The sequence below is a fragment of the Aquarana catesbeiana genome, linkage group LG01, assembly GCF_042186555.1.
Source record: "Aquarana catesbeiana isolate 2022-GZ linkage group LG01, ASM4218655v1, whole genome shotgun sequence".
In the NCBI taxonomy this organism is placed as follows: Eukaryota; Metazoa; Chordata; class Amphibia; order Anura; family Ranidae; genus Aquarana; species Aquarana catesbeiana.
The window spans coordinates 611823186-611846255 of record NC_133324.1 but is presented as its reverse complement, the minus strand read 5'-3'; the positions used below and the strand labels follow the sequence as shown (position 1 = coordinate 611846255).

General features: G+C 44.8%; 1 protein-coding gene across 2 annotated transcripts in view; it reads right to left on the bottom strand.

Annotated features, from left to right (window-relative positions):
• The window catches only part of IL12RB1 (interleukin 12 receptor subunit beta 1), a 144179-nt gene extending 121359 nt beyond the window's left edge, over positions 1-22820 (bottom strand). For both annotated transcript variants that reach the window (XM_073599691.1, XM_073599697.1), the window contains exons 1-2: positions 22491-22820; positions 13163-13289 (exon numbers count right to left, since the gene is read on the bottom strand). In XM_073599691.1, the coding sequence (XP_073455792.1) occupies positions 13163-13289; positions 22491-22599 (236 nt within the window). In that variant the 5' untranslated portion in view covers positions 22600-22820. The remainder of the gene's footprint in view (positions 1-13162; positions 13290-22490) is intronic.
• Positions 22821-23070: the final 250 nt, after the last annotated feature.

Genomic DNA, 23070 nt, shown 5'->3' with positions numbered 1-23070 from the left:
CTTGTAAACAAACCGGTGTCACATCCAGTTCCTCTCTCCCCTCTGTGTCGATCGGTACAGAAAGGAGAGAGGTCAGAGGCAGCAGCGCTGTGGGCTGGATGTGCAGTGCCCACAGAGATGATATGTGACAACTCGAGCCATCCATCCAATGCTCAGCCATCCACCCTCATCAATACCCAGCCATCCATCCTCAGCAATATTTATCCATCCATCCATCCTCAGCAATACTCATCCATCCATCCATCCTCAGCAATACTCATCCATCCATCCATACTCATCAATACACATCCATCCTCAGCAATACTCATCCATCCATCCATCCATACTCATCAATACTCATCCATGCTGAGCCGTCTATCCATACTCAGCAATACTCATCCATCCATCCATGCTCAGCCATCCCATCCGTACCCAGCCGCACTCAGCCGCACTCAGCTGCACCCAGCCGCACTCAGCTGCACCCAGCCGTACTCAGCTGTACTCAGCCTTACCCAGCCGTATCCAGCTGTACCCAACCGCACTCAGCCGTACCCAGTTGTACTCAGCCGTACCCAGCCACACTCAGCCTTACCCAGCCACACTCAGCCGTACTCAGCCGCACTCAGCCATACTCACCACACTCAGCCGCACTCAGCTGTACCCAGCTGTACTCAGCCATACTCAGCCGCACTCAGCCGTACCCAACCGTACTCAGCCATATTCACCCGTACTCAGCCACACTCAGCCGTACCCAGCCTTACCCAGCCGTACTCAGCCATACCCAGCCGCACCCAGTCATACCCAGCCGTACCCAGCTGTACTCAGGCATACTCATTCATGCTCAGCCACCCCCATCCACGAGTCATCCATCCCCATTCATGCTCATCCATGCCACATCAGTTCTCATCCATGCCACATCCATGTCACTAGACTGCCTCACAAAAGTGTAATAGGTAGTCAAATTAGATTTGACATTCATGCCCCTAGAACACCTGATGGTGCTCCCTGCATGTTGGGCCTCTGTATGTGGCCAGGCTGTGTAAAAGTCTCCCACATGTGGTATTGCTGTACTCGGGAGAAGTAGGAGAATCTATTTTGGGGTGTAATTTTTGGTATGCACATGCCATGTGTTAGAAATATTGTATAAATGGACAGCTTTGTGTAAAAAAAAAAAAAAAAAAATGCGGCTTCATTTTCTTTACACATTTTCCAAAAACTTGTAGAAAAAAATGACATGTTCAAAAAACTCATTATGCTTCATAGATTATACGTTGGGGTGTTTTCTTTCCAAAATGGGGTCATTTTTGGGCGTTTCCATTGTCCTGGTGCTACAGGACCTTCAAAAGTGTAAGAGATAGTCAAGAAATTATATGTATAATTTATGCTCCAAGAATGCCTGACAGTGCTCCTTGCATGTTGGGCCTCTGTATGTGGCCAGGCTGTGTAAAAGTCTCACACATGTGGTATTGCCGTACTCAGGAGGAGTAGCAGAATGTGTTTTGGGGTGTAATTTGTGCTATGCATATGCTGTGTGTGAGAAATAACCTGATAATATAACAATTTTGTGAAAAAAAAAGAAAAAAAAATTGTTTTTGAAAGAATTGTGGGAAAAGAATTATAGCTTCAAAACTCAAAACTCATCATGCCTCTTACTAAATACCTTGGAATGTCTACTTTCCAAAAAGGGGTAATTTGTGGGGTATTTGTACTTTCCTGGCTTGTTAGGGTCTCAAGAAATGAGATAGTACATCAGGTGTGATTGGGCACCATAGTGGACTCTATAACTTTCACAAAGACCAAATAATATACACCGATTTGGGTTATTTGTACCAAAGATATGTAGCAGTATAAATTTTGGCCAATTTTATAACAGAAACCAAGAAAAAATCTTTTTTTTTACAGACTTTTCGGTCTTTTTTCTTTTATAGCGCAAAAAAAACAAAAAAAAAAACAGCGGTGATTAAATACCACCAAAAGAAAGCTCTATTTGTGTGAAAAAAGGACAAACATTTCATATAGGTACAGTGTTGCATGAGTAACTGTCATTCAAAATGTGAGAGCACCGAAAACTGAAAATTGGTCTGGCTAGGAAGGGGGTTTAAGTGCCCAGTGGGTAAGAGGTTAAATAGACTATCCCCCCATCATGAATACCGCTGCCAGACTCATCCACCTTACAAACCGCTCAGTGTCTGCTACCCCTCTCTGCCAATCCCTCCATTGGCTGCCAATCACCCAACAAATGAAATTCAAAATACTAACAATAAGTTACAAAGCCATCCACAACTCTGCCCAAAGCTACATCACTAGCCTAGTCTCAAAATACCAACCTAATCGTCCTCTTCATTCCTCCCAAGACCTCCTGCTCTCTAGCTCCCTCATCACCTCCTCCCATATTCACCTCCAGGACTTCTCCTGAGCCTTGCCCATCCTCTGGAATTCCCTACCCCAATCTGTCAGACTATCTCCAAATCTATCTACTTTTAAGCTATCCCTGAAAACTTTTCTCTTCGGAGAAGCTTACCCTGCCTCCACCTAACAACAGTTCTTTTATTTTCTTCATCAGCTCATCCCCCACAGTTATTACCCTTTCGTATCAATTGACCCTTCCTCCTAGATTGTAAGCTCTAATGAGCAGGGCCCACTGATTCCTCCTGTATTGAATTGTATTGTAATTGTACTGTCTGCCCCACTGTTGTAAAGTGCTGCGCAAACTGTCGGCTCTATATAAATCCCATATAATAATAATAATAATAATAAAAACACTGTACACTGTCCCTGAATGGCAGGCATTATAGCCAGCTCCTGGCTACATGTAAAAAGGCTGTTTGATCCTGGCTTCTCTGATCCTCCCCTTTTTCCACTGTCCCCGGATAATTTCCTGAAAACACAGAGTCTGGAGTCAGGCTGCACATGCTCAGTTTGGTGTGTATTAGAGCTAGAGAGGTTTTAATTTTTTTCTTGGGAGAGTGCATGTAATCAGCACAGGGCCAACAGCACTGTCCAGACAGAGGGTCGGGGGTCCTGCAGTCTTATAGGACAGTCAGCAAACTCCTCCTACAAGCTTTAACCAGTGCTTGGCTGGACACTGATAGAAGCCACAAGATTACTATAACTGCTAATGAGAAAAAATATTTAGCAGTTTATATTTACTAAAACTATTGTATTTCCAATTTCTGTGTACTGTGTGAGACCAGATAGAGTGAATGCAGGGTCCTGGGTTAAGTAACACTTTAAGCCTAGCACACACCGCTAGGTTAGTGTCAGTTTGACTACAGATGTGTAAGGGTTATTCTCAGAAATAAAAGGTAAAAACCACCAAGACTACGAGAAAGGAAAAATGAAACCTTAATCATATAACCACTTCCTCCCATACTAGCCCGCGATTTCAATCAGCAGCATCATTTTAACTGTTTAGCTTATACGACCTTCCGTTATTTGTGGCTGCTTTGACTATTGTTTCTTTATGTTTATCATCACCAAACTTCAGAGGAAATCTATCTGTATCTTATCTATAGGTTGTATCAGGAAAGTGAAAATATATACAGGGCACCTGTCATGGCTAACTGGAGCAAATAGCAACAATAATGGGATCACAGGTTGTGACTAGATGGGACACAATTCTCCACCTGCACCACCAAACCATTAATCTACCTTTGCTGTATTGTTTATATTCTGGTCTTTTGGAGTGTGAGAATAAAACAGGAGGATTATCCTGAAGTAGAACTTTGGGCAAAAATTCAACATCTGCAAGCAGGAAGAGTTTTTTTCTTAATTGCAGAAGAGACATACTATCAAGGGAATTCAAAATAGCCCTATTGACAATTTTATGGCATTAATTGCCTTAAAGTAAAACTACACTACATCTGAGCACCACAAACCAAAAAAAAGTTTTTAAAAAATTTAATTCATTTTTAATACTCAAAGCAAACTCTCCCATACATCCATGTCTCCATGCTTTATTTTTCTGAGAGTTTAAAACAAGTGTAGCAGCCTCCAGTACCTCTAGAGGCCTGATGGTGACCTCCAGAGTCAGGGAGAGCTGACATCCATCTTTGTAGAGTGGGTTACCAGGCATGGCGGGTGCAATGAAAGATGAAATGATGGGCGCCGGTCACTTTTGAACGCTAGTAAAAAGATTTATTGTCTCTTAACAAGAACTGTGGGAGAGGGGGTTAGGGCCTGGACACCCTTAGGTAGATGAAATGACAATTAGCAGACTCTGAGACACAATAGGCCGACAGCTATACAGTTCAAAACCTTCCAGCCGGATGCAACTTCTGTATTGGCAGGACCGCTGTCTCCTATGGCAACTAAGCTTTTAACAGTTTCCAAATATCTTCACACATAGCACTTGGCAACACAGTAAAGTTCTTCTCTTATCTCACAGTTTCCCACTGTAGGACTTCACTCACTGAGCTCCCAGTCTCTCACTAGACTTCCAGATCCCAGCTGCCCGCTGGATCCCTTGAGCTCTTCCACAGCTAACCCGCTTGGCACTTTCCCACTTCTTCACCGTCCCCGGCTGGCGAGAAGACTGCTCTGGTACTTCTTCAGGCTTACTCACAGTAGTCTCTGGTAATAATGTGGATGGTCCCTTAGTGACCATGACTGGTTCCCCCGCCCAGCGGAACCTCAGTAACTTGACTGGACTCCAATCCTGCAGTCCTAACCCTACGCTGCTTCTCCTACTCCTGGATAGGCCTCAGGCAGCCTAATGTCCCCAGGATAGGCCGCAACTTCAGGCCTAGCAGCCCAGGAAGATATAACACATGTCCACTCAGACAGCAGTCCAGGTGGCACAGAACCCGATCACCTGACTCCACCCAAATAAATAGGCTCTCCCAGCAGGCCAAGGGACTAAAGAAACCCCTGCCAATTGGCTGAGACATCCCATCCATTCATAATCTGACGTTGCTATGCCCTTGTCGATCTAATGTCACCAGCAACAGTGACACCTAGTGACAGAAGAGAAAAGGTGCAGCAACTCCAGAATTAGAGAGGGGTCAGTGGATCTTCTAACAATTAACCAGAACATTTACTATCTGGCAAAATAAATTTGTGAGCAACCCTGCCTACACACCAGGGTGCTAAACAAGTAAATATGATATAAATCTTATCTATTTACTAATGGAAGCAGCATATGGATTAAAAATAGTCAATGCTGTATGAGAGAGTGAAGTTCTACTTTAGGATCTGCCTGTCACCAATGCAGGCAAGGATTTGCACAAATGTCCATAACATTACCAACACGTGTGGCAAATTCAGGTAGTTCTTACTACTGCCACTTTAAAAACCTGTCACTATGGCAGCAACAGATTCTTGCAGAAATACTGCCAGTTAGCTAGATAGGAAACTAGTGGTAATTAAAACCAGCTCTGAGCTGGCATACAGAGGTACACCAGTTCTCAGAATGCGGCATGGCTGTGCTGGAAAGCTGTAAAAATGTAACATACTCCTGCAAAGTATTGTGTACTTTGGTCCCATTGAACTGTCCTTCAGAAGTATCCCTGACCAAAAGCTAAATTTAACCACTTCAATACAGGGCACTTTCACCCCCCTTCCTGCCCAGGCTAATTTTCAGCTTTTAGCGCTGTCACACTTTGAATGACAATTGCACAGTTATGCAACACTGCACACCAATGATATTTGCATCATTTTTTTCCACACAGATAGAGCTTTCTTTAGTTGGTATTTAATCATTGCTGGTTTTTTTTTTTTTGCCAAAAAAAAAGAATAAAGACCAAAAATTTTGAAAAAAAAAAAAAAGCTTTTCTTAGTAACTGTCAGTATATTTTGTTAACCACTTGCCTACAGGGCACTTTCACTCCTTTCCTTCCCAGGCCAATTTTCAGCTTTCAGCGCTCTTGCACTTTCAATAAGAATTGCGCGGTCATGCAACACTGTACCCAAATGAAATTTTTATCATTTTGTTCACACAAATAGAGCTTTCTTTTGGTGATATTTATTCACAAATCAATTTTTTATTTTTTGCGATATAAGCAAAAAAAAAGATCTGAAATTTTGAAAAAAAAAAATATTTTCTACTTTCTGTTTTAAAAGAAATCCAATAAAATCAAATTTTGTCAGAAATTTAAGCCAAAATGTATTCTGCTACGTGTGTTTGTTAAAAAACAAAATCCTGTTAAGTGTATAATAATTGGTTTGTATGATCACGGACATATGTATGCAGATGATCATGTACAGATGTGCGCAGATGATCACTGACATATGTGTGTAGATGATCACGGATATATGTGTGCAGATGATAATTGGGACATATGATTTTAGTGTTACATATGTGGGGACAGGTGTTTTTTCCTATGTGGGGACATGTGTTTTGGGGACACTATTTAGGGGACACTATGTGTTTACATGTGTGGGGACATTGTGCCGGTGATCAGTGTGTAAAAAAGCTGTAATAAACAGCTCATACTCACTGATCACCGGATGGCTGCAGTGATCTGCTCTCCTCTCCTCACTGACAACTTCCGTGTGAGGAGAGGAGAACCGATCGCCTAGCAACCAGCTCTCTTTACATCACATGACGTCTCTGATTGGACACTGCCGTCATGTGATCAGGAGGGCCAATCACAGAGCCCTCCTGCTGATCAGAGATGCGCCGTGTGCGGGTGACACAATCGCATCGGGAACGCGCCGCTGCGAGGGCACGCGCGTGTGCAATCCCCTACCTTCTGAGGGACGTTCCTGAACATCCACTCAGAAGGAGGAAGCTCCTACCCGGCCGTATATTTGCAGTGGCCGGGTGGGAGGTGGTTAATAAGTAATTTTTCTCCTTCACTGATGTGCATTGATGAGGTGGCACTGATGGGTACTAGAAGACTGCATTGATGGAACTGATGAGGCGGCACTTATGGGCACTGATGACACGCACTGAAGGTCACTGATTAGGTGACATTGATGAGGAGGCACGAGTATGCTGCATTAATGGGCACTGATAGGTGGCACTGATATGCGGCAATCATGAGCACTAATAGGTGGCACTGATGAGCAGGCACTGATGGGCACTGAATGGTGCCACTGATGGGCACTGATTGGTGTCACTTCTGGGCACTGCTGGGGCTGCCCTGATTATCTGTACAGTCTCTCCTGCGAGGAGATGCCGCTGATCGGCTCTCCATGCCTCACACTCTGTCAGGCGAGGAGAGTCAATAATGGTACTTCCGTATTTACATGCGATCAGCTGTGATTGGACACAGCCGATCACGTGGGCAAAGAGCCGCGTCATCCTCTCTTTACTGCGATGGCCACGCTGCGCATCCCTGTAGGTGCGCTAGAGCAGTGACACTGGGGCAACGTCAAATGACAAATGAGAGGAGATGTGGCCCGCTGTCATTTTACTATACTAGTACTAGATAGTTAAACAAAGGGACCTGGGGATACAGCAATGCCTATATTTGGAAAATGACTTGTCACTGAGAGACTAGTTCCCTCCCCTACTTTTGATTAACAGCACACATCAATGGGCAGATTTGAAAGCTGCTATTGGACTGAGTATCAGCTATTGATCCATCCACTGCTGTGCACTGTCATTCAAGAGGAACTAGTTTCAACCCCCCCCCCCCACCCCAGTACAGAACTTCTCAGCCATGCACCTCTCATTGTGACAGGTGTAGTGGTTGTGGGGGGGGGAGGAATGTCCAGTATGGATAGTCTGACCTCGGTGGCTTAGACAGATTTATAAACCTGTACATGACAGGTAAATGAATCAGACGCAAGAACCATCGATTTCAGTCATGACATGATGTCATTCGCCTACCGCTCTACCTTAACCAATCAGGGGAAGCCTTGTATTCATTCAAAAAATACAAACCTTCCTGTGAATGGTCGAGCAGTACTCAACCTGACTTAATATTATTCAGGAATGGGAAAAGTTCCCTTACTGTTGCTGGTACTCAGTGCTGTAGACTGATGCTATATACAGTTTGTAGAGTGCTGATGGCAGGTGCATCAGCTTGGCCGAAAAGAATTAAGCAACCCAAATAACTTCAGCTCTACCACCTAATCAAAAAAAGGAACTGTCCTAATCTGGGATATACTGTACATATTTCCCATCCATCCTGAATATGAGGGCTGCTGTTAGAAATCACGGGGCCCCATACAGCCTACCTGACGCCCCCCCCCCACATCCCCGGGAGAAAATATGAAAACAATTTTTTCATTGAAAATACGTGAAAATAATTATTAGTGGACACAAACATTCCATACATAAAAAACAAATTCTCTCCAAACAATAATGCACATATTCCCCCATCTCCCAGTTCAAATCCCCCCTCCCAGCACTAATCTTTGCCCCACCAATCCCACTCCCCTCTTACACAAATCTCCCTTCACCCTAAAAAATAATCATATCTAGCACACATCCTCATTCATCTCAAACTTTCTATCCTAGTATAAATCTTCTCCCCCAAATCCCCCCCGCTATCCCTCCTAATAGCACAAATTATCTCACCCCCTCCTGGCACAAATTCCCAAAAATCCCTCCTCCTAGCACAACCCCCTCTAAATTACCCTTCCCAGCACAAACTCTTCCTCAATACCCAAATCCCCCACCCTCCTCCTAGCACATATCCCCCCTCCCCAAATTCCCATTACACTTCCCAACACAGATCGCCACACATCCCCCCTCCTCCACAAACATCCCAAGCACAAATGTTTATTCCCCCTTCCCCCCAACTTACAGGGGGAAACCACTACAAAGCCAGGAGGAGGTGCTCTGTGTTGTGATCTCGTCTCCTGTCAGAACAGCGCATATCTATACAGCACATGACAGGATCGCTCTTAGTGAAGAAAAGGTCATCAGCACACCAAGGATTCCACGAAAGGGTCCAAATCTTTATTTCGTGGTCACATGTTTAACATACAGCAACGTTTCGGAGCCATGCAGGGCCCCTTCGTCAAGCAAGTGGCCAGCGTTAGGATCGCTCTTAGATCGCATTGGACTGCCCACACACACAGTTTGATTACCGCCCCCTACCCCCTCCAAGGGCTGCTGGCAGCAGGAAATGTGGGTAGGGGGCGGTAATCAAACCGTGTGTGTACAGTCCAATGTGATTGGAGAGATCGGTCACATGTGCTGTATAGACAAGCGCTCTTCTGACACAAGGCAAGAGCAAGACACCTCCTCCTGGCTGTTTCCCCTCTGTCTCGTCTCCTCCCACTGCTCCAGCATCCAGGCTGTTGTCCCCTTGTCCCAGCCCTGAGTGCGGGCGGGGCCGGGGGCAGAGGGAAGAAGAGGGGCGGCCCAGGCACATGGGAATGTAGGCTGTACAAAACAAAAACTATTCAATCAAAAAATATATAAAGAAATAATCCAAAGACACACACAATTATTAATTTATATATATTTATTTAAATATTTATATATATATTGTTTTTTGGTAATACAAATTTAATTAATCTTTCTTTATTAAATTCATAAATAAATCGTAACTTCAAAACTTTAAAATATCAATCAATATCTCAGTCATAGAACTCGAGCGAGTACCCTAAATAAAAACATTCAGCAAAAGTCCCCCCTTGATCCAAGGGTGACAAACCACATAAAAATGCTGCGACAGGGTGGGAGGGAGGGGAGCTCGCCAAATCACTCCGGGTCACACTGTGACAGGAGCCTAACTTCGGGGGACTTATATAGCCCTCACTCACGTGTAATTCTTTAAAAAAAACACGTGTTTTTCCCGCCCGAAGTCACGTTGCTCCCGCCTGAAAACCTCATGATCTGTCAGGTCCACAATTAAAGATACAGTAACACATGAATTCACAGGCACCTGGCCTGCAGACATTTTTGCCGCTCACCTCTTCAGCGGACAGCAGCAGGTATAACGGGGTTGGATGGGGGCGGAAACTGCTGGAGTTAACTTTTCATATTAAACAGTAGGTGATTGGTTGCCGGGCGAGCCTAGCAACCAATCACCAGCCTGTTAATGTGAAAAAATAACTTCAGCAGTTCCCGCACCCATCCAGCCCTGTGATACTGGCCGATCTCTGCTCTGCTGTACACCTGTGTAAGGTAGAAGAGTTCTACCCACACAGTGTGTGTGTGTGTGTGGGGGGTGGGGTGCAGGGGGAGGAGGACACTATGGGGGTACAGAGGACACTGCTTTGGGGGCACAGGAAACTGCTATGGGTGAAGGGGCAGATGACTCTATGGGAGTGATGTGAAAGGGGACAGAGGACACTGCGATGGGGGTACAGAGGACACTGCAATAGGGAGGGTCCCTATTAGGGACCCCATCACCCCTGGGGACAGGGACCCCTTCTCACCCGGAGACAGGGACCCCTTCTCACCCGGAGACAGGGACCCCTTCTCACCCTAGGACAGGGACCCCTTCTCACCTTAGGACAGGGACCCCTTCTCACTTGCGGACAGAGACTCCATCACCCCTGGGGACAGGGACCACTTCTCACCTGGGGACAGGGGACCCTGTCTCCCCTGGGGACGGGAACCCCATCACCCCTTGGGACAGGGACCCCATCTCCCATTTGGGATGGGGCCCCATCTGCCCTAGGGGCAGGAACACCATTTTCCCTAGGAACAGGAACCCCATCTCCAGACCATGCTGGCTGGCAGGGCTGGCGTTAGCCACCCTTGGGTGCCAGGAGGGAACAGTAAAATCCGAATTCTAAGCCACATGCTCCCTCAGGGTTAACTGACTTTGTATTAGTGAAGCACCTTAAAGTGAAGTAAACCTGTACTGCTATTATTACTATGTTAGGATTAATATTATCTTTGTTTATTCGCAGGTGAATGCGGCCCTCCATGCATTCACATACATTGTATCTGGCCCTTAAAGCGGAGTTCCACCCAAAAATGGAACTTCCGCTTATCCAGTTCCTCCCCCCTCTGGTGTCACATTTGGCACCTTTCACGGAGGATGGGGGAGCAGATACCTGCCTAATACAGGTATTTGCTCCCACTTCCGGTGATAGATCGCCAGAGTCCATGGCGATCTACGCCATGTCCGGCCCCTCCTCCGTCCCTCCAGCTGTCTTCTGGGAGACACACAGGTCCCAGAAGACAGCAGGGACCAGTCAGGACGTGCAGCGCTACTCGCACATGCGCAGTAGAGAACCAGGCTGTGAAGCCGTAAGGCTTCACTACCTAATTCCCTTACTTAAGATGCCGGCACCTCTACCTGGAGCCAAGGGACAGGTCGACTTCCAGTGAGGACATCGCGGGCGCCCTGGATAAGTAAGTGTCCTTATTTTAAACATCAGCAGCTGCAGTATTTGTGGTTGCTGACCCCTGCCTTATAGCCTGGCTACCCCTAGCTCTCTGGTCAACCTGAGGACATAGGAAACATACTAACAGTGTTAAATTTGGCATCTGGCTGGCTCAGATAACATGAGGAAATGAGTACAGCCAAGGGAAACAAGTGCTTGCACAGACAGACACATTAACCACTTGTAGGCACCTGCCTACAGAATTAAGAATCTATGTTAACATCTGAGAAGCACTGAGATGAGTTCTCTGCTCTCTGTGTTGTTCATTCATAGGAAGCCACCCACAATTACATTGAATCAAATTATATCAAAGCACACTAAGCTGGTTCCACAAAAGCTGCGATCAAGAGCTGAATATGCAGAACCTTTGTAATAATGACAGATGCTAACATTTCAGCAATGTTCTAAAAAAAACAGTTCATTAGGATTCCAATGGGGTTGGGTTTTTTTTTTTTTAGACCCGTCACACGATTGGCTGAAAGGACAGGCATTCCTATTGGACGCCTAGGAGGAGGAGGGAGGAGACATACGGTGGAAGCCGCCATAATGCACAGGAGGAAGAGGAGATGCGATGGAAGCCGCTGCCCGTAGAAGCCTTGCCCGACCTAGATGGGATAAGTGCGAAGCTGGATTACCGACTGACAGCCCAGGGGGGGTTTGTGGACTTGGTGCGGGTGATCCGACCAACCAACCGACCGCATGGGGTGGAGATGGGGTGTGCCAGCCGACCGGGGGGGTTGTTTGTGTCCCCCCCAAAAAAAACCCCCACCAGCCGCCACTGCTGATAACCTTAATTAGTTAGTGTAATTGATTAGAGCACTATGAGCTAGGTGCTGAGGGTTACGCTCTAAGACTTATGCCCTGTACACACGATCAGACTTTCCAAAGGAAAATGTGTGATCGGAGTTTCCGACACACAAAATTTGAGAGCTGGATCTAAAATTTTCCAACAACAAAATCCGTTTGCGTAAATTCCGATCGTGTGTAGACAATTCCGACGCACAAAGTGCCACGCATGCTCAGAATCAAGCAGAAGGGCCGCACTGGCTATTGAACTTAATTTTTCTCGGTACTTGTTGTACGTCACCGCGTTCTTGACGTTCGGAATTTCCAACCAACTTAGTATGACTGTGTGTATACAAGACAAGTTTGAGCCAACATCTGTCGGAAAAAATCTGATGGATTTTGTTGTCGGAATGTGCGGTCGTGTGTACAGGGCATAAGACTGGAAAGGAACATTGTCATTAAAAAGAACACAACCTATTGTAATTTTTCAAATCAACTGTATGCAAACACGCTACAAAATAAATTCCCATGGGAAATACATTTGAAAGGCTAAAAGAAACACTAATATGGCTCATGTCAAATGTAAAAAAAAATCTATGAAAAAAATAACAAAAGGGTATTCTGTGAATGGAAGAGAGAAGGGGGGGTGGATGAACATCATAATCTCCGCTTGTCTATTCACAGAATGCCATGTATTCTGAAAAAAACAAAAAAGAACAAAACATCTTGAATAGATAGGGTGAAGTTAGTGACCTACTATCTTTCATTGTATGCACTGTATGTGAGCCAGAAGTCTCAATGCTGACAGTTCAGCACTTGCTATACCAACAGGAATACATAGAAAGTTATTAAACAAACAGTTTTAACTAATACAGTAGCTATCCACAAATTGAAAACACAGCATTGGAGTTGGCTTATTGATAAATAGCAATTGTTCAAAAATATTTTTCTAGAAGTTCAGCTTTAATATACAAGTTATATGATTTTTCAGTTATATGTATGAAAATGTGGCAGATGAAAAACACAGCTTGTGCTGCATTTTTTTTAAAAAACAGAATGAAATTAAAAGCTAAGCCATGGGAATTAAAGGGAAATGATTTGACAAAATGAAATCTTTTTAAGTGTAAAAAGTTAATTTGCTGCTGCTACATACCTGTAATTGAGAGTGAAAGTAGCATTTTCTGACTCTTCCCCAGCTTTCCAGCTACAAAAGCAGAAATTATTTTTTAGAGTATAATTCTGATAGCACATAAGATCGGTGGGGACCTTTTTGGTTAGAGCTGCAAAATATGAAGAATAAACATAATAGTTACAGGGTTAGTAAGGTTGAATAAAGACATCAGTTCATCCAGTTCAACCTGAGGGAGTGTGGGTGCGTGTCTACAATTGTCCCTATCCCTGTACATTGTGTCTCATTAAGATGCTCATCTATTATATTATTATTTATTTAATAAATTACCAGTTTACTGACCACATGCCTAATAACCCCATATTGACTGCATCTACTGTATTTCTTGGTAAGCATGCATGCCTTTCACACATCACTGCCCTAAGAAAGTCTTTGGCATGCAAAATGTCTATAAAGCAGTATTGAATAGTAGTGAAGTACACATAGTGAAAAGTTTGGGCTAAATTTTATAAAAGAAGCCAACTCATGTCTTTTAAACGCGTTGGAACTGCACTTTCTATACTTCTATGTTCATGCTGCACAAGAATTGAACTACAGGGAAATCATGAAATGATGCACCCTAATAAATAGGTTAATTGCTAAAGTGCTGCAGTCGAATGTGTGCTTTGGAAGGTTTTGGTTCTTGAAGAACTGAGTTGACTTCTCATGTGGCTACAGATTCTGTGCTGAAGGTGGGCTGACTGCTTTTGTGATTTTGTTTTTCAAAAATTATTTTTATGGCCTAATTATTTCAAGGACAAAACGAAATAAACATTTGTTTTTTGTTTTTTTTCGTTTGCATGTAAATTAGGACTACTTATGCTTATTATTACTATATAGGATTTATATAGAGCCAACAGTTTACAAAGCATCGATGGGGACAAGAGCCTCTTCATTACAACCCTGGGCGGTGGTTTTAGGGGTCTGCAGGCTGGGCGCTTATTGGAATCTGGAGATCCCCAGATCCTGCCCTCACCTATGTGAATAAGTATGGGGTACATAGTACCCCTACAAATTCACCAAACAAAGTGTAAAAAGTGAACAAAGACACAAGTTTTTGACAATTCCTTTATTAAAAAATTTAAAAAATATCCCCAAGAGTAGATCCATCATCACAATGTCCGCCGCACTAAAAAAAAAATAAAAACCCTCTGGCCTTGTCGAACGCTCCTGCCTGCTCCTCCATCTAACATTTCCTAAATAGCTAAGGGGCAGAGTCACCCAATGTCAGCGGTAACCCCACCAACTTGTGACGTCACCGACCGGGGCATGCTGGGTCGATGGCACCACAAGAGGCGGAGTCCCGAACCAGGTTTTTGTTTTTTTTGGGCTGAAGGGCCTGGTATGGATTGGGGGGGACCCCACACTGTTTTTTTCTAACTTTTTTATTGCCAGTGTTCTATCGAGAAGTGCCTCCCGTCTAAAAATGCCCTGGTCTATGCATGCGTAGTACAAAACGTCACTCAAGCTGATATGTTGATCAGCTGGTGTGAGGCCAACACAGCGAGCGCATGTGCAGATCATGTCAGTGTTGCAGGGCGGCTTTGGTGTGTTGAACGGTGGTTGTATCTAAGGGTGGGTTGCAACACACACAAAACCCACCCTTCAACACACCAACAACCCACCCCACAACAGCGAGACTGAATCTGACAACTACATTTCTCCGCTGTTTGCATAGCATCAGAGGAATTATCCGACACTTTGCAAATCTCCCAAAATGAGAGGGATTCCCCACATAGTTGCCCATGGAACAAGTGTCCTCATTGGAAGATTTCCCCTTATATCCTGCTGTGGGGAAAACTCAAAATGTTTGGATTTCCCCTTACTTGCTTTCTTGGTAATGGTTACCAATACAAATAGCATAGTAAACCTCCCCAAAGGGAAAACAGTACAAAATAAAAAATAAGACATTGCCAATGGATCTAACCCTTTTCTATCCAAAAATGAAAAACCTTGTTGTGCAGTAGTACTATATGTGGTACAGAAAACCTGTATCTATAGGCTTTTCACAGATAGGGTGAAACAATGTTAAAATTCATCAGGTTTGTATAGCTGTTGGAGTCCCCATCAGGGAGATTTCCTTTTTCTTTTATCCCTGCAACCAATGTAACCAGGACAAAGAGCGATGGAAAATCGATTGTCTCAGGAACAGAAATAGTTCCCACGATTAATTGCTACTTTGGGATTCCCCTCACACTGAAGAGATTTTCTTCCCGTTCCAGGAATACTACATTAAGTAAAATGTCCTCAATGGGACAAAGGCAGCAACAAATATTCCTGACAGGTACTTTAAGTTTTTCTTAAACCTCAAACATGAACTGTGAACAAAGCATATCCCCATATAGCGTGTACTTATCTCAATTGAGAGTCATTTCAGTCTGCTGCTTCATTCCACTGCTATCAGCATTAGTCACTTCTGACAATAAGGGCTCATTTACACTTACTTCTGCTTCAACAAGGCTTCAACAAGGCTTTGGACAGGCTTTGGTAAATGCTAGTCAAAGCTCCTGTCACTAAATAAAATGGTTAGCTTACAGTCCTCTTTACGCCTGCTTTTGCTTTGCTTCAAAAATTATACCCCATGTAGCATCAGTGGTGCTTCAAAGCATCTTCAAAGATTCCATAGAAGTCTATGGCAAAGCTCGCTTGAAGCCCCACTGAAGCCTCATCGAAGCCCCACTGAAGCCCCACCAAATCCCCGCCGAAGCCTCATCAAAGCCCTACGAAGCCCCACCGAAGCCCCATCGAAGCTGCACCAAAGTCTCATCGAAGCACCAAGCAAAAGCAGGTGTAAACAGGACTGTAAGCTAACCATTTTATTTAGTGACAGGAGCTTTGACTGGCGTTCAGAGACAGGGGAGTAACTAGAAATAGCAGGGCCCCATAGCAAAATGTTGTATGGGGCCCCCCTGCAAACAGCCCCCCCCCAACAGCTGCCCTAGTGTCAATGCAGCGTGACCTGTGCCACATACAGCGTGACCTGTGCACAATGCAGCGTGACCTGTGCCCAGTACAGCATGACCTGTGCCCAATGCAGCGTGACCTGTGCCCAATGCAGCGTGACCTGTGCCCCATACAGCGTGACCTGTGCCCCATGCAGCGTGACCTGACCTGTGCCCAATGCAGTGTGACCTGTGCCCCATACAGCGTGACCTGTGCCCCATACAGCGTGACCTGTGCCCAATGCAGCGTGACCTGTGCCCAATGCAGCGTGACCTGTGCCCAATGCAGCGTGACCTGTGACCAATGCAGCGTGACCTGTGCCCCATACAGCGTGACCTGTGCCCCATACAATGTGACCTGTTCCCAATGCAGCATGACTTGTGCCCAATACAGCGTGACCTGTGCCCAATACAGCCTGATCTGCCTGTGCCCCATACAGCATGACCTGTGCCCCATACAGCGTGACCTGTCCCCCATACAGCGTGACCTGTGCCCCATACAGCGTGACCTGTGCCCCATACAGCGTGACCTGTGCCCCATACAGCGTGACCTGTGCCCCATACAGCCTGGTCTGCCTGTGTCCCATACAGCCTCACCTATGCAGAGGAAGAGGCAAGCCACCCGGATCAGCAGAGAGCGGGATTGCCCGCTGTAATAGCTTTCATTTGAATTTCCTGTCTTCCTGGGGCTCATCGTCACATAGCCCCACCTCTTCGCCCGACGCCTTTGATGACGTCACATGTCCTGCATTGGATCGGCGTTCAGACTATCAAAGGTGCCGGGCCAAGAGGTGGAGCTATGTGACAGGAGCCCCGGGAACACTGGAAGTTCTAATGAAAGCTATTACATCGGGCAATTCAGCTCTCTGCTGATACGGATAGCTCGCCTCTTCCTCTCCTCACTCTTCCTCTGGCTGGGAGACTGTGCCGGTGGTGCTCTCATCCTCACCGGGCCCCACTCGGCTGCGGGCCCCATAGCGCCCGCGTGGGTCTCTATGGTGGTAGTTCCGCCCCTGTTCAGAGAGCTTTAACATAGCCTTTCCAAAGCCTTGTTTTGAAGCAAGTGTAAACTAGCCCTAAGAGAAAAAAAGTGAAAGGGGAGGGAGCTAAAGCTGATTGACAGGCTCAGCTCTCTTCCTGTGTGGTGTGTGGAGAGGGGCGTGTCCCTTCTCTCCAATCAACTCTCAGAGCTCTCCCCACAGAGCTCTACAGCGTGTAATTTCAGCTCTCCGCCCCCTTTTTTCTGACAGCTCAGACAAGCTTTAAAAATTCTGTGTATCGCCTGAGATCAGTCACTTCACTGAGTGTAAGTAAGGGTTTACAACCACCTTAACTTTCCCCTACTCTATCCAAAAGTAAAAAAAAAAGTTTTCGGTTTTAGATATACTTTATCTGATGGCTTGCCACTATAACAGTGTTGTCTCTTATTTCATTCATTTAAAATATTTTGTTTTTAAAACATTATATTTGGTGGTTTAAAATCCCTTTTTAAGCTTTAACACCTTTTTTTTTTTAATCAAGTTAGTCAAATGGCAAATACTATATTCATTATAACAACCTTATTCAGATGAAAAGAAATGTCAATAGAACTGCTGATTTTGCTTTCATTTTCCTCTTTAGTTGATGAGTTTACACTTTCCTAATGTGGGTGGTAATACACACATCAATTAAATATATTCATTTTTATTTGGCTTTTTAGGGCTTGCATAAATAAAAGTATATTCTGGCAAAAATGATGCAAAGCTTTAATATTTAATGTGAACTTCTCTATTCTCTAAACATGGTGGAACTTTTGGGATCTTCTCTATCAGTATATTTGAAATAAACATCTTGAGTCCATGAATTTGTTTTTTTTATATTCAAGCTTCAACTTTTTGTCAAATGTCAGTATTTAAATCTTCATTACCATATTTAATTACTCTCTGTGCATAGGTTTAATTTTTAAAGTGAACTTTTTCATTATCTAAGCACAGTGGTACCTTTGGAATCATCTCTCTCAATAATTTAAATTAAACTCCTCATGTCCTATATTCATATTTCAACTTTTTGTCAAATATCAGTGTCTAGGCACTCGTTGCCATAATTAGCTTCTCTCCACTGTGATGTAAGCAAAGAGCAGTGACCAATCATTATGCCAGGAAGAGCTAAGGTGTCCTTGACTTTAGGACTATGATCAATGGTGTAAACAGTTCATATTTGGCAGTGCTTTTTATAAAGTAAAGGTTTGTGTCAGGCTGGGTTTACACATGCGCGTCTGCGGGTTCGTGCCCTGGGTCCGGTGCATGTCTGTTCACCCGTTCAGGTGTGATTCAAGTCCGAATGTTTGCCTGAATTCGCACTTGAACCGAACCCAAACACACATCGGACCCTTTTCCTCCATTGAGAGTCGGTCACACTCGCCTGTCATGTGAATTGGATGTGGGGAAAGCTGCATCCAATTTGCATATGTGTGAACCGAGCCTCAAAAAACAGTATTTTATCCCAGCAAAGAGAAAGTGCCTTATGGCGGTAATAAACTCAAAAGCAAATATTTAATATTGCAGGTTACCAATGCTTATGCCCCGTACACACGATTGGACTTTCCGACAACAAAACCATGGTATTTTGTTCAAAGGATGTTGGCTCCAACTTGTCTTGCATACACGGTCACACAAATGTTGGCCAACAATTACGAACATAGTGACGTACAAGACGTACGTGATGTCTCCATTACAAACGCTAGTTATATCTCCGGCTCGTACTTGATTCCAAGCATGCGTGGACTTTTGTCCAATGGACTTGTGTACACACGATTGGAAAGTCCGACAACAAACATTTGTTGGTGGAAGATTTGAGAACCTGCTAGCCAACATTTGTTGGTGGAAAGTCCGCCAAAAAATGTTTGATGGAGCATACACACGGTCGTACTTTCTGCCAAAAAGCTCACATCCAACATTTTGGAAAATCCGATCGTGTGTACGGGGCATAAGATGTGATGGCTGCACTCGTTTTTTTAGGCTTTCTTTCCTTTATTTTCCCCTGGTGATCTAGCCACTAAGGCTGTTGTTTTTCAACAGAACACGCTTTTTAGAAACTAGAGGGTAAATTTACAATTTACCACTGACAAGGATGCTTACAATGATCAGCTTTTATTTATGTAAAACCTTTATCCCAAAAAAGAAAAAAAAAAATGTTGTCATAACTGCTTAAAAAGTGTTAACTGGAGCTTTGTTTCAGTTTGTCGGTGGATCTAAATCTGCTAGTGCATCTAACACTTCCCTCCCCCCAGACCAGGGGTAGGCAACCCCCCGCACCGGTGCCGCAAGTGGCACGTGAAGCAGTACAGGGAAGTGTCAGTGAGTTCCCCACAACGCACCTGCACAGGGGGGAAGGCACTGTGCCCCCACACAATGTAAACGATGGGAAACATTGGTTATCTAACTTTGTTGTAGCTGCAATCGTCAGCTTTTGTGATGGGGAAGAGAATGGGTGCAGTTCTGCTAGGGGGGCAGTCCCTGTTTACAGGAGAAGGAGTCCTGCTAGCCCCGCCCACCATCTGGAGGAAGATGACTCGCTTGGTTATCACTACCAATCTCAAAGAAGGGATTTCACTGTGATTGAGAAAACCACAATCAGGTGACAGTAGGTGGAATTACTGCTTCTGGGAACTTTGTTGAAAGAAAAAAATTTAAAAAAAAAATTAAATATATATTTAAATAATATAATTATTATTATACAGGATTTATATAGCGCCAACAGTTTGCGCTGCACTTAACAAAATTGATGTGTTTGTGTCACTTACTACTGACCCCTCAGCTCTGCATCACCTACTCTCAACCTCTGGACTCTGCATCACTTACTACTGAACCCCTGCACTCTGTGTCCCTTTAAGCCACAGCCAGAATTCAGCACAATGAAAATCGCATCCAATTTTCCTGCGGCGCTGCACTTTTTCTCAACCACGGGGGCCCAAGTTATGATCCTGCACACAGGCCCGCTGCTTTCAGAAAATGCCCCTGACCTGAGCTCATCATTGCGTATCCATTCCAGATGTTTGTATGTGATGTCACATACAAGCACGTGGGCTGGATGTAAGAGGTGGATCAGCGGGCATGAGTGTGCCAGGACAGGTAGATGTGTCTCATCTCTACTTCCTTTCACCACTTTGCATATCGTGCATATCATAGATGAGAAGAGGTACAGCAGTGGAGCAGATGAGGAGGGTACAGAGGTGGGGAAGATGAGCAGGGGGGTTTAGCTGGGGGACAGAAGAGCAGGGGGGTATGATGGTGAGGCAGATGTTCAGGGGGTACAGTAGTGGAAGAGATGAGAAGGAGGTTTAGCAGTGGGACAGAAGAGCAAGAGGGTTACGGTGATGGGGCAAATGAACATGGGGTTACAGTGGTAGGACAGAGGAGCAGGGGGGGAAGGGGGGTTCAGTGATGGGCCAGATGAGAAGGGGGATACACTGGTGGGGCAGAAGAGCAGGGAGGTACAGAGGTGGGGCAGTTGTGCAGGGGGTACAGTGGCAGGGCAGAGGAGAAAGGAGGTACATTGGTGGGACAGATGAGCAGGGGGTTACAGTGGTGAGGCAGAAGAGCAGGGGGGTACAGACGTGGAGCAGAAGAGCAGGGGGTACAGAGGTGAGACAGATGTGCAGGAGGTAAAGTGGGGGGGCAGATGAGAAAGGGGGTTACAGTAGTGGGAGCGATGAGAAGGGGGTTCAGCGGTAGGACAGAAGAACGTGTTGGGCAGAAGTGCAGGAGGTACAGTGGTGGGAGAGATGAGAAGGGGGTTCAGCGGTGGGACAGAACAAGGGGTTGGGCAGAACTGCAGGAGGTACAGTTGTGGGAGAGATGAGAAGGGGGTTCAGAGGTGAGATAGAAGAGTACAGTACAGTGATAGGGCAGATGAGCAGGGGGTTACAGTGGTGGGACAGATGAGCGGGGGGGTTCAGTGTTGTGCCAGATGAGAAGGGGGTTACAGTGGTGGAAAAGATAATCAGGGGGGTTCAGTGTTGGGGTAGATTTGAAAGGGGGGGGCAGAAGAGCAGGGGGGGTACAGAGGTGGGGCAGAAGGGCTGGAGGGTACAGAGGTGGGGAAGAGGAGAAAGGAGGTACATTGGTGGGGCAGATGAGCAGAGGGTTACAGTGGTGGGGCAGAAGAGCAGGGGGGTACAGAGGTGGGGCAGTTGTGCAGGGGGTACAGTGGCAGGGCAGAGGAGAAAGGAGGGTTCAGTGTTAAAACAGGTGAGAAAGTGGCTCAGTGGTGAGACAGAAGAGCATGGGGTACAGCAGTGGAGCAGATGTGCAGGGAGTGGTGGGGCAGATGAGAAAGGGGCTACATTGTTGGGGAAGATGAGTAGAGGGGGTTACAGTGGGGTACCATATGGGGACAGATTTGCAGAGGGTACAATGATCTGAGGTGTGAAGGTTCAGAAATTGGGGCTGATCTGAGGACTGGAGGTATAGGAATTGGGGCTGATCTAAGACATGAGAGTGCAGGATGTTACTCACTATTACTCAAGTAGTTTACAACATTTACTTTATAAAAAATCCTTTTCGTGCTTGAGAGTGTGAAATTAAAATTTTTTTGTTATAAACTGGGCATGAAATTTCTTTGAAAACATTTTTCGGCACACTATGCTCAAAAGGTTGCCTACCCCTGCCCCGGTCTGACAATGCTGCTGTCCAAAGGTGTCCCCTGTGCTCCTTCATCTAGAGTGGGGGGGGGGGGGGGGCACTCTTATACAGGAAGAGTGTTACTGGTCAGATCACCAGGTATAAACCGAGGGGAAAAAAGCCTAAAAATAAAAAACGTATGCAGCTACCACATCTAATGATTGGTAACCTGCAATATAATATTTTTTAGGTTTTGGGTTTAATATCGCTTTAAAACCTTTTAGTATCTCTCAGATAAGAAGAGTTTGTCTCAACAAAAAGGCAATTTTATTGTTTCTTAAAACAGCAAAACAAATTACATCATGCCTGTAGATACCTGTACTATTGGATCAGAAGGCAAATGTAGATAACTTTACTATTGGATCAGAAGGCAAATACAGACAGTAACATTTTACCAACTACAGCCTCTATAGTTTGCTTAAGGTGAACAAGCTTCAGTTATTCTTGGCTGAAGGGAAGTGAGTGATGTAGAGGTTGCCTGCATGAACACTAGTAGGGAAGGAAATGCTCTTTACAAGCTGTGTTGTGGTAGGGACCAAAGTATTAATAAAGAACAGAGGAAAATATATTTAAAAAAAAAAAAAAAAACTTTTGTTGCTCGTAACATGTGTGCAATGTTAGAATTCTTACATTTTCAGTTTAAACATAATCAGGTCATAATGATCGTCTCATTAGACTAGGTTTAAATTGACTTGTTGCAGTCTGACTTACCTGCCTGTTGATCAGTGCTGACAACAATGATGAGCTGAGTCCAAAGTAGTACCTTAATCCTAGCATTGTCTCTGGATCCAAAAGGTGGCAACATCATACCCCTCACCATTTAAAGTCAAACTCAAGAATGAAATGATTTCAAAAAAAAAAAATCCTTTTCACAGCGGGAAAAAACAAACTAATATTGAGAACAAAAGATCATCAAATAAAAGCAAGAGTGTGTCTCATAAACTGTGTATGAGAGAATATCATGACACATTGTAGGTCACAAAGTGCTGCTGCTCTCAAAGCAGTACACAACTGTGGTCTGCAATAAAATGTCACTGCATGCTAAAGAAGTGCCTAAAAAGAAACTGTGACATCTTGTAACCACAGCTGAGATACATACAGCAAAGGTACAGGGAAACTGTTGCACAAAACTGGTTTATGTGGGATGTGTATAACACCCAAACAGGGATGTGAAAGAGCTGCTTGAGCCTTAATAGTTCATGCTGGTCACATAACACTTCTAGGGGAGCATTAATGGTTCCCCTTTTGCTTTTGAAAGTCATAAGGGTGGGCATTTTTTTTTTTTTTATTT